The following is a 16921-nucleotide window of genomic DNA, read 5'->3' as shown; positions in this document are numbered from 1 at the left end:
CACTAGGTGTCCATCGTGCTGCATGACCAGCATAGCACCGGAGACATGCCAAGTGCTAATGCAGTAAAACAGCAATTTCTAAGTGAGGAGGATAAATACTGGCTGATTTTTCTTTACACTTTTCCAGCAGTAGGGAATCCAATTTCCTCTGGAGGTGGCACTAGAAGACTCAGAATATAATGAATACTCTAAGCAGAAGTAGTAACACACTCCCCTTTATCACCAGACCCTATACATCCTCTATTACTCCTCTTCAGCTTGTGACCTTCCTTAACTCTACTTTCTCTGCCCTTTGACTCACTGCTGCAGCTCTTCAGATCTCCCTGGCTTTTTACCTGCAGAGAAAATGTTGATGGCAATTAAAAGTGCATATTCAGCATCGTTGAGCTGTAGCTCATTCATTCCCTTTGAGAACTCAAAGATGGGGTTAATGAACTCAAACTGCAGACCTGCAACAAACAGAAGAGAACAGGGTGAGGCAATGACTCTGTCTCCCTCCCTCTCATGGAATAAGCTGCCAGAAACCCACTGCAGTACACCATGGAATAGGGAAGACAGGCAGGGAAAAACCCTTACATTATCTTCCAAGCGTGGCTGAAACCTCACTTTACATACCAGCACTACTGGTGAGCACCAGCAACAGTGGCTGAGGAGTTGGGCTCTAACCGTAAAATGACACTACTTCTGGGTATTCTTAGAGCCTTAAATGCCCCACAGCACATTAATAGGCAATAGCTAAAGGAACACAACATCAGCTATCAGATAAGTCCGTGGAACAGTCAGAAGCCCACAGCTACACTTTCCACTCTCTCACTATCACCTTCTTCAAACCCAGCAGCCCTCTTGCTTCCAAAGAAAGCTTTAATCCCACACTCCAGATTCATCTAAGTCTGTCTGAGTTGAAAATATATAGTCCCAAGAAGTCTGAACTACACAATTTCCTTCAGCTTAAAAAGCTTGGAAAGCTGAGGCAGAGCCTGACTTAGGCTTCCAAACACCTCCTTTGAGAAATGCAGGCAAGCAGAAATGCGTTGATATTTATTGTCATAACATAGAGAGGCCACTGTCAAATCAAATCTCTTTGTGCTATGTGCTATTCAATCATGCTGAAAACTTTAGGCCTTTCCCCCAAAACAGTATCTGAGTTTCTACTTTCCAGCAGTACAACTGCATCTCAGAAACAGCCATATCAAGCATAAATGGTTAAACAGTTACCCAAGGAATTTTAAAAATAAAAATAAAAACTGCAGTCAAATGAAGGACAGTCAAAGTCTCGTTTTCAGAGATGCTGAAGATAGACACTTCCTGTTACTTCATCTGAAATTACAGATCCTCATTGCTTCTGGAAAAATAGACTTCAGAAATCACACCACCACAGACCATCATATACTGAGCTGATGACATGGCTAAAGCACTCTGTGGGGATCTTCAGTGCACAGTATAGACTTCATGCCAACTGCAATGTAACCTCGCTAATGTCATCGCTCAAAGCATGCATCTAGATTAGCAAGTTATATACTTGCAAATGAGAGAAGGCTGGAGTTTGATTTGTTGTGATACAATAAGTCTCTAAGACCACATGACCACGTCAGATCCCTACCACCAGAGAAGTTCACACCAGCTGCTAGCCCTACATGCACTCTTACCAGTAGGATTTTCATGTTGTAAGAGTCCAAATTTTCCAAAGCAAGTTCATATCTAAAAAAAAGGCATGAACTGAGCTAGTATCACATGTTAAAAGCAAAAACACATTTGTGGAGCACTTAGTCTGGTCCTATTCTAACCCTCTCACCTGACTTCAGCTGTAAGGTTCCACATATTATTCCCAGCAGCCCATATTAAAAAGGAAAGGATGAAAGAACACAAGACACAGGGAAGGAAGAAACACCTGTCTAGTGCACCACCTGCTTTGGCGAAGTCATCCCGGTTATAGCTCAGGTCCTTAAGAAAGGTGATGCTCTCAACCTCTGGATTGTAGCGCCGAGATGTCTCCAACAACATCACCTGAAACCAGAAACAGATATATTTGATTTGAAAACAGGAAAGAACGTCACAACAGTAGTAATTTGCTGAGTGTCAGAGCATCTCTGAAAAAAAAAAAAAACCCAAAAAAGCCCCTCCCAGCAGTTTCTCTTAGAGGGCTTAAAAATTCCAAGGTAAATTCTGCTGCATCCTTTGCAGTGTCTGCTTCTGGGAAGGGCAAAAATACCTGCTTGCCACTACCAAGGCTCTTGCCTCATTCTCCTCCACAGTCCTTTGCCATTATAGCCTGGCACTGCAGTAATGGTCCCATAGCTGAGGTCCTTCAGCCTGCCATCCCAAAAAAAGGGATGGAACCAGTTCTCCAGGTGGGTACTCCAAATTCTTTCATCTCTGCTACCACGTATTGTGGTGGAGCCAAACTCTCACCTCTATGGTAGATGTCTTCAATAAAGCAATCTGATCTTCCCTGGTGAGCTCCAGGAAGCCAGGTAGTTGCTTGGCAAAGTCCACAATCTCTTGCACAGACATAATTGCGAGTTCTGTAAAGTGAGCAAAACGCTGCTGCCTTGCTTCACGGTTATTGGGGTCAGGAACTTGGGGCCATGGCTGTGGAAATGGGAAGAGAGAGTGTATGTATGTGAAAGATGGAGCCAGGGCAGAAAGATGAGAAGATGAAGTCAACAGAGAAAGAAAACTAGATACAATGGAACATCATCCTTTGCTATTCTTTACAGAACTTCAGCCCAAGGTACAGTGCCTAAAGTATCTCTGTTCTCCCAAATAATTTACCCACAACCTCAACTCCCCAAACTTCAGTTTTTCTTTTTTCTTTGGGTACACTGGTAGAGTTTTTACCGTCACTTTGAGCCTGTCTGTGAATGAGCGCTGGTTGCACTGCTGCTGAGCGGCCACAAGCTTTTCTATCATGCTCAACTGTTCAGGCGTCAGTTTGTGGGAAGGGCTTGGTGGATTCGGAGGGGTTGGATGCACCACAACTGTCCGAGCCTGATCATCTTCCTGCTTCTTCAGTTTCTTCAGTCGGATCTGTTCTTCAGACAGAACATCTAAAGCAGGAATAGCCAGAGATCAATCATGACATAGGAGCACACTGGAAACCACACTAAACACAGGGTAACGTGCTGTGGATGAAGAGGCAGGGATCACAGCTGCCTGTATCTGGTGTATCAGAGTGTACACAACATAGACAGCAGACAGTGATACTTATCATTTGTTTCTCTGTCTTTTCCCCCCTTTAAGTTGTTCCACTGCCTTTCTTTTAATCATAGTGTCATGCAAAGAAGCTCCCTTCATGATGACCTGCAGGCCTCAAAGACAATAGCAACTTTCCCCAATGAGCAATTTCCCAAAATGTCATGTTATAACAGATTCCAACAGGTGCTCTCTTCACGTGCCATGGTCCATCCATTGTATTTTATATTATCCTGCTGTTGTGTCTTTTTTTGATATTGCTAAATTAACAGCTTGTGTCATTTCATCTTCCTCTTGAGCGGTCAGAGTCAGTACCAGACAAAGTTAGAAAGTGAAAGGACAATCCTCTACACAGCCCACCTGCAGCGGACTGTACAGTAGTAACATATCACAAGATGAATAATGAAATAATAGCTTTGCATAACATGTACTGAGGACTGCAAGTCCTTCAGGAGAAGGGCTAGAAGTCTTCAGTTGTGAAGTCAAAGGATATGCCATTTAGATGTAACCTCATAAGGAATAAAACAACTCTGAGGCACGTGTTGTGAAAAATATTGGACCAACTGCTCATTGAAATACAAAAAACCTGTTAACAACTAAGTTAACTGAATAATTCACTGATTTGAATGTAGAGGAGGGTTGTTGTTTCCTTAAGTCAAAGCTGAAAAAAAAAAAAAAAACAAAAAAAAAAAAAAACAAAAAAACACTATCTGCAAGTTGCATCCAAAAAAACTACCAGACATACGTAGATTCCAGGATTATCTTCAAGAGAATCATCCTGTGAGTTAGTGATGAACAAACAAAAAGTGGAAGAGGGACTGACTGGAGAAGAATCTTTATCTTCAGGAACAAAGATTTAAAAAAATAAAGCTTCACTTTGCACACAGGATTTAAGAAGTGCTGAAAGATTCTTCGGTCCTTTTTTATGCACAGGTAAAAAGGAAACATAGCTGCTACACAGGAAGGCAGGCCCCAAGACTGAACAAATATATACTTGCACTTCTCAAAAGAATCATGTTAAACATGAAGACAAGAAATGGAGAGCTACTGTGAGAAAGCGTTCTGAAATGGACAGTCCACAGGACTGGAGGGAAAGATTAAGAACACAGCACTTTCCAGCTGAGAGTAACCTTTATCCCTCACTTCCAACAGGGAGGACGCATGCACAGGTACACACACAAAAATTACAATTCTAACAGCAACGACATTCAATACAATTACCAAATTAAGGGGGACCTGTAAGATTAGACAATGCCAGTCACAGTGGCAGTTTAAGAAGGGAAGTAAGCGATCCAGGCGATTACAGTCCCTCATGTTGGGACTTAGGTGCACGCAGAATTTATTGCCGAGTAACAAGTTACCAGATACTACTGAATCTTGAGAACTGCTTATGTGCAAGCTTCTAAACCATGCTAAATTCAAAGCGATCCAAGTTACTCAGTTTACCATGAAGAAATGATTTAACCTCATGGCTCACACTGGCTTAAGAGCAATAAACTGGCCATGAATAACTTCAGTCTGGGAATGAGAAGAATGTTTCCAACAATTAGTAGAGGGAAGTTCTGGAATGACCTTCCAAGTGAAACCACTGTAAGAAAAAGCCCTCAGTTTCCGTCAAGATTAACAAGGCAAATTTGCAGTGGGGATTACAGTGTCAACAAGAATCACCAAGCACTTGATCATAACAACCCAAAGATTCATTTTGGCCTAATTTTCCTGAGCTGTCTTCAACATAAGACGAGTAAATGCAGAAACACATTGAGGCTCTCTAGTATCTACCAACAGAAGAGTAGCAAGTGGACAGGTAGCCTTGCTATGCAGCTTTTCAAATACATCTGTTTTGTAGCTCTCAGGAGCAGAGGGAAACGGGGCAAAGACAGCATAGGTAATGCTGATGTAAATCAGCGTGACAAAGATACTGATTACATACGTTAGGTGTGTCATGTTTCACACTGAAAAAACTGAACATATTTCCTTGATGCAACTCAGTAGGACTTACTTTTTGCAGAAGTATTTTTATACGATGTTTCTGAAATACCCTCTGTTCCTCACTGTTTTGAGTGCTGCATGTCAGAAAAGGAGACTTCACACAGATTTAATGTTAACTGAGCATCCACTCGGTCAGTCTTGGCCAGCAAAGGGAAGAAACCCAGATGCTGTGGCAGAGGAGGGCTGTTTCTGCTATGTGAGCAGGAACATTGTTGAATATTCAGAAACAGCAGTCTTATGGCTTCTGTGAGAAAAATAGCAGAATTCACTAAAGCGAGCAACAAGACTGGGTCTGCACAAACACAGCTGCAGTACTGTGGTGCTGCCCTTGACCTCTATGACAAGCTCACAGCATAAGGCAAAGGAAAGCGCCTGTTGTTGAAGCAGCACGGTGACCAACCTTGCAGTCCTGATCACAAGACAGGCAGAAGCCCAAGTTTACTGATACAGTTGACAGCATACTGAGGAAAACATAAATGTTAGATGAGAGTCTTTCCTCTGATGTCATATTCCACGAGTTCTTACAAAACAGCATGTTCAAGGAATACAGCAGGGCTAGAGCTCTCAGCACACCAGTGTTGTTCCAGTAACAGCCTCACCTCTCCACATGATCCCTGCTAAGCTCTCTGTGACTTCCCACACACATTCCAGCATGCAGCCTGCATGGCTCACACGTGAGCCCCAAGCACTGACATTGCCCCCTTCCTTACATCCATCAGCCCCCAGCCACCCCCCACACTCCTCCTGTCCCAGCACCATTTCCTGCACTCACACTGCTCCCGCATGCCCGCCTCCTGGCACTTGCGCAGCCGGCACTCCTGACACTTGCGACGCATGTACATGTCCATCTCACACTTGCCACCATTCTTGCAGACGTACTGTGCACCCTTGATGACGCTGCGGCGGAAGAAGCCTTTGCAGCCTTCACAGCTCAGCACGTTGTAGTGGAAGCCGGACGCCTTGTCCCCACACACGCTGCATACTTCATTTCCCAGCATCTTAGGGGCTGGGCCCTTTTTCCGCTTCAAGGGGGGATTTTCTAACAGAACAAACAGAAAAAAAAAAATCCACACACATGAGGGAAGCACGGTGTTTGCAGCTGACTGCCCCATTCCTTACAAGGACCGATGTCCTCATTCAAACCCACTATCTCCCAAACACACACGGATGAAAAGATAAAGTCTCCAATTTCACAGACATCCTCCTTCTGGGCAAGCATATCTTCTGCAACAAACCAACTATTGACATAATCCAGAAAGCTTCAACTTAACTATATAAGTAGATATAGCTTCATGCTTGTTCCCCTCGAAAATAGTGTGAAAGAGCTAAAACACACTCAAGGCCAGGTGTTATTCTGCACTTCCCATCAGCAGGAGTGACAGTTAAGTCAGGAATGTGAGAAAGAGCTGCAAAAGTGTTGAGCTGAACTCCAAAATTGCGCAGAAAGTAATTTTCTTCAGAATTAACTCCAGTGCTTTTACTTCTATTCTCTGCCATACTCACACACAAGGATAAGGAAAAAATGGTTCAGCAGTCAAATAGTGACAGAAAAACAGTGCTGAAACGGTGACCCTACAAAAAGCAGACTGAGTAGGCAATCCTTGTAACTGGAACACTTGGGGAAACTATCAAGATAGAAGACAGCAGTTTTGTGGAGTTAGAGGCATACACAGGCAAGCAGCACACTGTACAAGCTCTGTGAACTTCTGGATCCCTGAAGCCACCATTTCTTCAAGAAAAGCGCTCCCCACTCATAAAACTGAAGCACTCTTGTACTGACAGTTCATTTACTAAACCTTGTTATGCCACCTGAAACACTGGGCCTTCACTATTGCCTCACACTTCAGATGGTCTTTTGTAGCACCTCCGAGTTCTTCCTATGTCATTCTGACAGATCATAATCCTGTTACTGGCTGTGGGTTCTGAAAACACTTTTAGTTTGCTCCAACGCATGTCACCACCTTAGGCATTCCAGCAAAATGCTTGCCAATGTTATTTGTATATTTGCCATCTCGCTTTTCATTCCATTACTTCTAGCCATGTTGCCATCTGACACCTCCTTCTGCACACTTCAGAGTGCAAATATTCTTCTGTATGTCAGATATTATGGATTCTTCTATGGCAGCTGTTCCCAAAGATTACTAACAGCGTATCTTGATAAATCTCCAGATTATGTTTAGATATTACTGGAAAGCCTTTATACTGGAGTTATTTCATAGGGATTGGTTTGCAGTACAAGGCTGCGGCATTTCCTGATCAGCATCAGGGTTACAATGGCACATGTCATTTTCATATGTATGGTTTTAATACTTCTATCTTTACCCCCAGTTACATTTACTATTCTGCCCAAGTTCCTGGATTGGTAATCAGTTTTAGGCCAGTCTCAGAAATTATTATTAGTGTTCTTCACTACGTATTGGTTTTCACAGTCTTAAGTGTCTTGGTGTTGATTTTCAGTCCCATTGACTTTACAGAGGTCTGGAGGTCACTCGTTTTGGCCTGCACTTCTCATTGCAGATCGGACAGCAGGAAAATGTCATCACAAAGGTTAAGTCTCAGATATCCCCCTCTCTTGTTCTACTGTATTTCTCTTCACACAATCTATTACCAACAGGAACTTATGCAATGTCTACAGTTATTTTAAATTACTTAAGTCTGCCACTACATATACATTAACTGATACAACAACTTTGCGGAAGCTGCAAGTGACATTCCTATGATTTTGAGGGACAGCAGAGTAATCCAATGACTTCCACAAGATGGATCTGTCCACCTTGTGGATTTCTTAACTGTCCTTAAGAAGTTACACAATGGTCTGATTACCATTCCTATTACTGTTTTATTGAAACAGATAGGCTTATCCTTTGATCTATGCAAATTATTTTCCATCTCTGAACACTAACTGTTTTAGTTATATAGCTTATTGTTTTAATTTTCTGTAGTCAAAGATAACACAGAAATAATCTGAGATGTATCAAGCATGAACGCCATCTTTGCACCTTTAGCTCTCAGTAGGGTCCTTCTCCTTTGGTAGATCCTGTACTCGGGTTTTTTTTTCCATATTTGGTGTATTTTTTCCATGATTTTTGTAAGGCATTTATCAATTGTTTTCTTCTCCTGTCCTCAACTCTGTTTTAAGGACTTTTATTGGGTAAAATCTCTTCACCTTTCAACTACTCTCTTGGTAGATTGCCCATTGCCTCCCTGTTCAACAAATACATTTATTTGTCATATTTTCATTAAGTTGCTGATACTACACTAGACACCTCACTTATGTTTTCCTTTTTTCCTATTACCTGTTCAGAGGTGTTATACTACATCTTCTTACAGTTTGAAAGTGTAGGATTGTGTATGTCAGCAGCAATTATACCTGCAAGATCTCAATTGTATTTCCTAATATCCTTTTAACCTCAGTTCTCTGTGGCAGATTACTCTAAGTTTGATTCTGCTGCTTGTCGTCTTTTTTTACTGCATGTAGCTTCAGAATATCACGACAGAATATGCCTCATTATTGTGGACATATACATTCTGGAAAACAAATTGTGTAGAGGAAACTTCCACTGTCTTTCCATTATATGTATCCACAAGAATCTATTATTTCCTTCCATCACTAATCCCTGTTGGATTGTCACCTGTAGTAAAACTTTATTGTTCAGGAGCTTTTGATAAGGCTAACAAAAAGAAATTCATTTTACTGCCGTGAAGCTACCCTTCAAATAAGTCCAATATTCAATACATTTATCGCTTGGATAAACCCAGTCATCTTCAACTATCAGTAACTGATTCTATTCTTAGACATTCTCTCTGGGTGCCTCAAGCACAGCAGAACTCACCCTAAATTTTTGCCAAGTATCAATTCTGCTTGCAGCTGAAAAAACGGATAGCTTACACGGATTTAGTAATAATTTTTCCATACCTGCATGCTCAGGGGGGTTCTCTGAGCCAGGGAAGAGCGAAAGCCCTTCCTCCTCCATCTCAAATACACTTGCCACCCTCTTCCCATGATCCTGTGTGCTGAGTTGAGTGGGACCCATGGAGGCCACACAGGAAGGGCTCACTATAATCTCATCGCTGCAGCATTGTTACTGCCAAGCAAGGGGCTGAAGGCGTCTTTCTTCAAGGTCTTCAGTTTCTCTCTGCTACTGAAAGTCAGAAAGGAAGTATCTGTGCAGGAGAGAGGGGAGAAAAAAAAAAAAACCCACACACATGTAAGAGAGGCAAGAGTGAAACTACTGAGGTTATCAGCTCCCAAAATCTGTTACAAGCTGTATCACAATTTGGGTAAATTAACCCCAGCTGTTAGCTAATTAGTTAATTATCCCAGCTGGGTGCCCCAGCCATAGGGGCTACCAGCTCAGGTGAATATTAACTCTATCCTAGCCAGAACCAGAACAACAAGAAAGCTTCAAGACTTTGTTCCCTTATTGATTAAAAGGGACAATTAACTTTGTTTTATCAATGTTTACTCTCTCGAAACAGAGTATTTTAACAAACTGTGGTAAAAGGTACAAGATTAGCACACCCAGGCACAAAACTGTCTTTTTATTGCCAAAATATTTATCAAAGCAGGACTAGTCTTCATTACTGCTAACACCACCTGGGGACTTCACCCTTGACCTCTTCAAGTGCATAAGAGGGAAATTCCAGACTTTACAACTGGTGGCCTTTGTTAAAGCTTCCAGTAACAAATAGCTCATTGCTGCCAGCTGCCCTGGATTTTGTGGCATGTACTTCACAGCACACAGAAAATTGTAAAAGACAATTTTGATACAACGATTCAGCAAAGACTACAAAACACCTAATTTCCCTAATAATATCAGTAGCTGTGCCAAAGATAAATGATGTATCATAGATGAGGATTACAAATCCTCCTCACCTACAGCAAGAAATGGAAAGCCAGCATCATACCTATGGGAAACAACAGTTATGCCACCCTTAGGTAATAGATTGATCACCCTGAGGATACCCTTCTCTATAATCTGGAAGTCATACTGAAAACCAACTTTATTATACAGCACTAACTCCACTACACAACCCGAACCTTGAAAGCAAATCAAATCACTTCTTCCAAGAAGTCCCACCTGTACAAAAAAAGGCCTGACTGGTTTGATCGCATAGACCTAGTGAAACTGATGCAAACTGCTAAGGTAAACACCTCTAATCTGATTGAACACGCATTTGATCAGTTGATCTTAACTTAGTGATCTACCAATGCAAGCTAAAGGCATTAACTGATTTAAAAAGTAACTGCGTTCAAGGCCTGTACCAGTTTAACTTGAGCGACCGAGTTCAGAATTGGAAGCCTGCCACTCTCTGAAAGACAGGAGGTGACAGAAAGCTGTGCAGCAGTCCAGGTACAAAGCATCCAGGTAAGCATGGGCATGCCTCACACGCTGCAGTGCTGACTGGGAAGAAGCAGAGGACCAGAGTCTCAAGTTCCTTCTTCCCTCCTGGGTATTTGGACCAGACTGTGCAACTTTTCTTAGAGTGCCAAAGATGAAAGCAAGACTTCCACAAACCACCCCCCTCCCAGTACTCTGAAACAGTCATCAAGCATAAATGCAGTCATACTGTCAAGCCTGCTGAGCTCCTGCCATCTCCCATTACGTTGTGGCAGGTAGTAGATGCAGGTGTTAAAAACCACAGGGCATATTAATTCATGTGACCTTTGGAAACACAGCCTCAGACTGTTTAAGGAATTCAGAGCTCCCTTGCCTTTGGTGCACGCAGTCACTGAATTGCTGGAGAAGCAGACTATTGAGGATAAAAGGAGTGACAGCAAATATTAAACTCAAAGCCATGAAGTCCTGTTGTGGGAGTCTACAGCCTAACTGATGTGATTTGCAACCAATTCAAAGAGACTCTCAGCTCTCAAAGGAACAACATGGCTATCACAATCAGCTTTTTTAAGTTTCCACAGTACATCCTGCAGCAACTGAAAATTTTGTGGAGAGGCATAGAGCACCAGATGGAACTACACTGAAACAACCCCAAACTCTACTTCTATTCCTAGTCCCATGTTAAGCTCTTCAGTGATGCCAGTATCGGATGTCTCTGGACATGTTTGGGCATGAAACAAGAAAGCTAAGTGTAGTGTCTCAGTGTACCTCCACATTCCTTTAAACCACGCAAAAGACTCACTCAAACATTAATTATTGTGCAGAATGAATCACCAGCAGCAGCATCACGGTAATTTTTCAAAGGAAAAGTTTGATCTCCCAGCTGAGGGACTGAGTGACAGTGCTTAGGCCCCGCTACCTACCAGTCACCCAAACTTGCTGCATCCCAGCCACAACTGCAATGTATTCCGGAAAGCAAAAGAGGAGGGTACAGTCTGACAGGACTTTAAAACTGTGTCATCCGCCCAACCATGACTGACATTGCAAGAGCAAAACTCGCTGTCAGCAAGACATCTGGAGCCCAAAGGGGAGCTTCTAAGAGAGTGCAGACGTCCTGGCAATGTCTGAGAAGTCTGCAGCTACCAACAGGGAGGGTTGTATAAATCCATGTGCACAGCCAGGACACAGCAAGGGGTAAGGCCTACCAGCCTCTCTTCGCATTGTAAAACCAACTCACATGTTCCTACTTTGTGCACCAGCCCCGAGCCTTCCCAAAGTAGAATAGGAGATAGGAGAGGCCTTTTCTTGTCTGCTTCTAAGACCTAGCATGTTTTAGCTTTGTAGATCCAGCAACAGTTGCAGGCTGTGGAAAACTGACCTAACTACAAATAGCAGCACTGTGATGCTAGGTGAAGAAACCTAAACTAGCACTTTCCCCACAGGCACACAGGTGAGAAGCTGTATGACTAGGCCTGGGAGTTAATTTTCACAGAAATACATGAGGATTGTTTTCAAGCAACTAAAAATCTTGTTGAGTTTTGTACTAATCATCATGTCAGAGGTTCACATCTTCTGATTTGCATCACCACTTCAACTAAAAATGTAGAAGACTGACGCAAACTGCAACTGCAAGAGGGAACAGTGTCTTCTTGACATAATCTGCTGTGCTGCCTCCCACTGTCTGAACTCTGTCAGTTTTAGAAAGCAGGACCTGCCAAGCAATAAACGATGAAGCAATCACATCTCTCTAACACGGCATCTAGAACAGAGCAATCTGATGAGCAGACATATGCCAGTGAGGATGCACATATAGATGAAAGGCTAAGGGAAACTTTTTTCTACCAGCCCTTGCCACCCATGTCTCAAATGAGACACTAAACACTTCTGAAACATGTTGCCACCAGCTTCGCCCTACTCCACTTCTTCCCTCTCCCATTATTTTCTGAAATAATGGAACCAACTCTGATACCGACGGTCTCAAGATCAGTGTTTATACAACAGAAAGTACTGTTAACAGCGACTAGAGGTGGCAGCCCTGGCTCTTGCACCTCATGCTAAGTGCCAGAAACCTTCATCACTTCCTCCAGCAATGATCTCATCTCATCCCATTCCCTCAGCTGAGTCCTCTTCCAAGCCCAGCTGAAGCACTTATGCACTCTTCTGGAAGCCTTTGATCTGAACTGTCATCAACCGACACAAAGCTACAGAATATGCCTAATTTCTGTCCCATATTCATTGAGGACAAGTAAAGGAGATGGCATTGGGCAGCACAGCACATAAAGAAACGAAATGAGCAGGATGCAGTTACTGTGACAATTCTGCTAAACAGGTATTCCTTGTTTGGTGCTTTCTGTGAGAAGTTTAAGGATCAGGAACCAGACCAGATGCAAGTACATTTCTGAAGAAACTGTACTGTGGAGTGCAGGAATAACCAGAGGAATAGCACAAGCAGCCCTTTACGTCCACATACTGGATGTTCAGATGAAACGGTAGCTTTTTAGGAAGTTTGCACAAGTCTCTGGGATCTTTCAAAACAGGATTTATTGGTCAGAGTTCTGATCCTGTAAATTACAAAATCCTACAGCCTTCTGCCAAGGGAAAATATACGGTTATGTTTCAGTTCCGTAGTGAATCACAAGCATGCACTCTGCAGCACATCAGCATCAGCAGAAGAGACCTTAGATTCATTTACTTATGTTAACATGACTGTGCTCACGTGTTACAGCTGTGTGCCAACACAACGGTGCCTTTGTGCATAGGCCTAACAGGCTGTTGGTGAATGTATCTGATAGGAAGGGCAATCTTTCAGAAGTATCTGAAGTGGGGATATAATTTGGTATTTCAGCTTCTAAATCTGTTCTGACATGCAATACCAGTGCCAGTACTCTATTGGAATCCACCTCTGAAAGCTGGTCTCACAACAGTCTAAATGCACAACTCACATAGAAGTGATGCTACCTTGGGTGTCAAAAGCTGGCTGCAGATCTAACTGGTCAAGAAAAAAAAAAGAATAATAAAAAAAAAAAACCCACACAAAAAAAGCTGTTGGACTGAGATTTCACAGGACTCTACAGCACCAGCAAAGAACTAAGCCACTTAGGAGACATCACTGTTCCAAACCGTTCGTAAGGAGTAATCAGCATTTTGTGACCTAATGCTCTTCCTATACCATCTCTGGTGTTAGCAGCCAGAGTATTTTCACACAAACCTCCCCAAGGGACTTGGTACTACCTTGTACCTGTTTCAGAGAAACAAAGGTTATTCCTAGCTCATGTTGGCTCATTCCTCTTCCTTCCCTCTGCATCATCACATTTCTAAAGATGTGCTGGAGCAGCTAGTAGGTCTGCAAGCGGGACAGAAGTACACATATAACAGGTTTCAATTAGGAAAAAGTTGAAAGAGATGCTTGTACCTTTCAGGGCAGAAAAAAAATAATCCATTTCCTGGTTTCAGCTAGGATAGATTTAATTTTATTCCTAGTAGCTGGTATAATGCTGTGTTTTGCATTTAGTGTGAGAACAATGTTTATAACACACTGACGTTTTAGTTGTTGCTAAGTAGTGCTTACCCTAAGTCAAGGACTTTTTCAGCTTCTCGTGTTCTGCCAGCAAGAATGCTGGAGGTACACTAGAACCTGGGAGGGGGCACAGCCAGCACAGCTGACCCAAACTGGCCAAAGGGATATTCCACACCAGATGATATCATGCTCAGCATACAAAGCTGGGGGAATAAGAAGGAAGAGGGGGACGTTCAGAGTGATGGAGTTTCATCTTCCCAAGTAACTATTATGCACGATGGAGCCCCACTTTCCTGGTGATGGTTGAACACCTGCCTGCGAATAGGAATGAATTCCTTGTTTTGCTTTGTTTGCATGCATGGCTTTTGCTTCACCTACCAAACTGTCTTTATCTCAACCCATGAGTTTTCTCACTTTTACTCTTCAGATTCTCTTCCCCATCCCATTGGGGGGAAGTGAGTGAGCAGCTGTGAGGTGCTTAGTTGTCAGCTGGCATTAAACCAGAACACCTATGGAAATCTGTCACTTTGAAAATGAAGTAATGTTACATGTGAAAACTGTGAAAACTGTTAAAACTCATGAGGAAAAATAATCAACTTCAAATTGTCAATGGGAGGGACAAACCATGAAAATGAAAGGTGGGAAAAACAGTGCACCAGGACAGCATAAAGAATGATTCTGAACAGTATGTTTACAAAGAATGGAAAGAACTGTTCTGTAACTCAGGGAACGGAGACTAGCTCTGTGCCCCTGCTGTAAATCTGTGTCTACAGAGACCTGCAGGGATATGGTTTGAAGTCATATTATCCATTTTGATCTCTCAGAAGCATAAAGACAACCACCGGAAGGAGTTTGCAAGTCACAGTTAGTCCCAAGCTGATTTTAAAAAAGCTACAGCCTCCTGATTGCTTTCATTTTCAAGTGTGCAGCAGAGTCCTGCCAGTCACTCCTGGCTGCACAGCCTGCTCCTCAGGGATGGGCAGCTGCACTCTGGTCTCTTCCCTCTGAGTTAAGGGTCTTGTTCCCACCTCTGCCTCTCTAGCTCTGAGTTTTAGAGCACCCCACCTCCTCTTACTTTGGCTTTTACTCCTGCTGTTGACCCACTCTTTTATTACCCATGACTGCTGACTTCTGGCATGGCCTACACATTTGTCTCTTCCTTTGAACTGGTGCATCCCTGAGCTTAACTGGGTTCTCACTGCAGCACCCAGCTCTCACTGTGAAGACTTCCTTTGGCTTTAGTCTGGTTTCAGCACACAAGGTACTGTCTCCTGCCCAGGTCAGGTATGGATGCCATGGAGGAGTTCAGAGAACAACAGCAAAAGCAACTAACAACTGAACAGATTAAAATAAACAAACATGCGTCACTTGGCTGAAAGAGTACTGGGAAGAGAAGCAGGAGGTGTAATGATGGCACACAGCAGGATTAAAGGCATCATTCTGGAAGATGGTACACCTAAAAGGAAGAGAAGGAAACAGAGGAAGGAAAAATCAGGCTATTACAGAAAAACAACCTAAAGGTGAGTTCTGGGAGATGGAAGGGCAGCCTCTAATTTTCCTTCCAAAATGCGACTATATTACAACAGAAATGCAAAGAGGTCTGCAGACATTTCTGAATCTGAACCTAATAAGACTTAGATGCTCTTGACCCACTGAATATGCTATTATAAACAAACAATGGCAGCAACAGAAATTCCAAGCCAGTTCCACCTTACCTCAGATAAGAAGGAATAGAGGACTGAAACAAAAAAAAGAAGTCTCTCTCCACTGAAGAAATTGGTTAGCAAAGTGAATTAGGATCATAAGGCACAACTGTACTACCAAACAGAATGCAATAATTCAGGGCAGAATCAGCCCAAAGTACTTTTGCTTTGCTCCACATAAAAAACACAACCAAATTCACTCCTTGGCTATGATCTTCAGAGCAGGATTCATTTCTTTCCTACACAGCCTGTGGATTCCTCTGTTTTGGGAATAGGGCTGCCCAAATTGTACATCAGATGAAGACAGAATGCGCTGACTCCAGTCCCACCCAAGAACCTACAAGCTCCGCAAAGGAACTCCTCATTCCAACAGTAACTGTTTTGCAAGAAGTCAGCTCTTCTGTTCACATGCCTCATCCAGCAGGAGATGCTCCCGCACCTCTCACCTGCCTCTCATTAGTCCTTGCCTGTCAAAGGCTGAAGTTTTGGCTTTGCCGTTGTCTTCACCTCCTGGTTTCTGGCTGATCAGAGTGCCATGTGAACACAAGAAGCAAGAGGAAAATAGAGTGCGACCACTTTTCAGGGTAGGCAAGATCCTGAAATGTGCTGTGTCTTTCTTTTTCTCCCTCCCAACTGCCAGATCCTGCAACTGAAAGGAGGAGAAAGGAGACGAGGTTACTGGAGTTCACTCACACTGCACACAGGGCTGCTCTCGCCTCCCTTCCTGTTTGCATGGAAGTATCAGCCCTTCTGACAACAGAAGAGAGAGAAGAAAGAGGCAGAGAGGGAGGAGATGATGGTAAGAGAGGATAGACTTTTCCCTGGTTAACGAACTGAAAATGAGTAAAAAATGATATCAGGAGTGATGTGGCTACCTTGCTGTCATGAAATTCCTTTAAAGGTCATTGACACAAGTTCCCTTGAACTCTGGAAAACAGCACAAGCCAGGTCTGCGTAACAAAGCTCCAGTCCCTTCCAGGCTTTCTACTATCACCTCAGCTTTCAAGTTTCTGGCTAACTTACAATATAACCACCTCAGGAAAGGCAAAAACTAGGGCATGCACTGGGTTACAGCAAGGAAGATGCTACAGTAGAAGCATCCCTCCACCTTTCCTTCCAAGTTGTTTTGTAAAATGACAAGTCATCCTTTCTCAGCTCTGTCTGGCCAGATAAGCTGTGAA

The 16921-nt window shown here is 43.0% G+C and overlaps 1 protein-coding gene across 5 annotated transcripts in view; it reads right to left on the bottom strand.

Moving 5' to 3' along the window:
* NR1H3 (nuclear receptor subfamily 1 group H member 3) overlaps positions 1 to 16921 on the bottom strand; it is a 30540-nt gene that overhangs the window by 2927 nt on the left and 10692 nt on the right. For 3 of the 5 annotated variants that reach the window (XM_086749888.1, XM_086749889.1, XM_086749890.1), the window contains exons 2-7: positions 9098 to 9345; positions 5954 to 6220; positions 2839 to 3047; positions 2410 to 2589; positions 1905 to 2004; positions 336 to 449 (exon numbers count right to left, since the gene is read on the bottom strand). In XM_086749888.1, the coding sequence (XP_086606014.1) occupies positions 336 to 449; positions 1905 to 2004; positions 2410 to 2589; positions 2839 to 3047; positions 5954 to 6220; positions 9098 to 9215 (988 nt within the window). In that variant the 5' untranslated portion in view covers positions 9216 to 9345. Of the gene's footprint in view, positions 1 to 335; positions 450 to 1904; positions 2005 to 2409; positions 2590 to 2838; positions 3048 to 5191; positions 5369 to 5953; positions 6221 to 9097; positions 9346 to 16921 lie in introns of those variants that run through there. The other 2 variants (XM_086749891.1, XM_086749892.1) reach the window with 2 other exon arrangements.

This window comes from Chlamydotis macqueenii, chromosome 5 (assembly GCF_036417535.1).
Source record: "Chlamydotis macqueenii isolate bChlMac1 chromosome 5, bChlMac1.mat, whole genome shotgun sequence".
NCBI lineage: Eukaryota > Metazoa > Chordata > Aves > Otidiformes > Otididae > Chlamydotis > Chlamydotis macqueenii.
The sequence above is the reverse complement of the archived record's forward strand: the minus strand, read 5'-3'. Positions and strand labels throughout refer to the sequence as shown.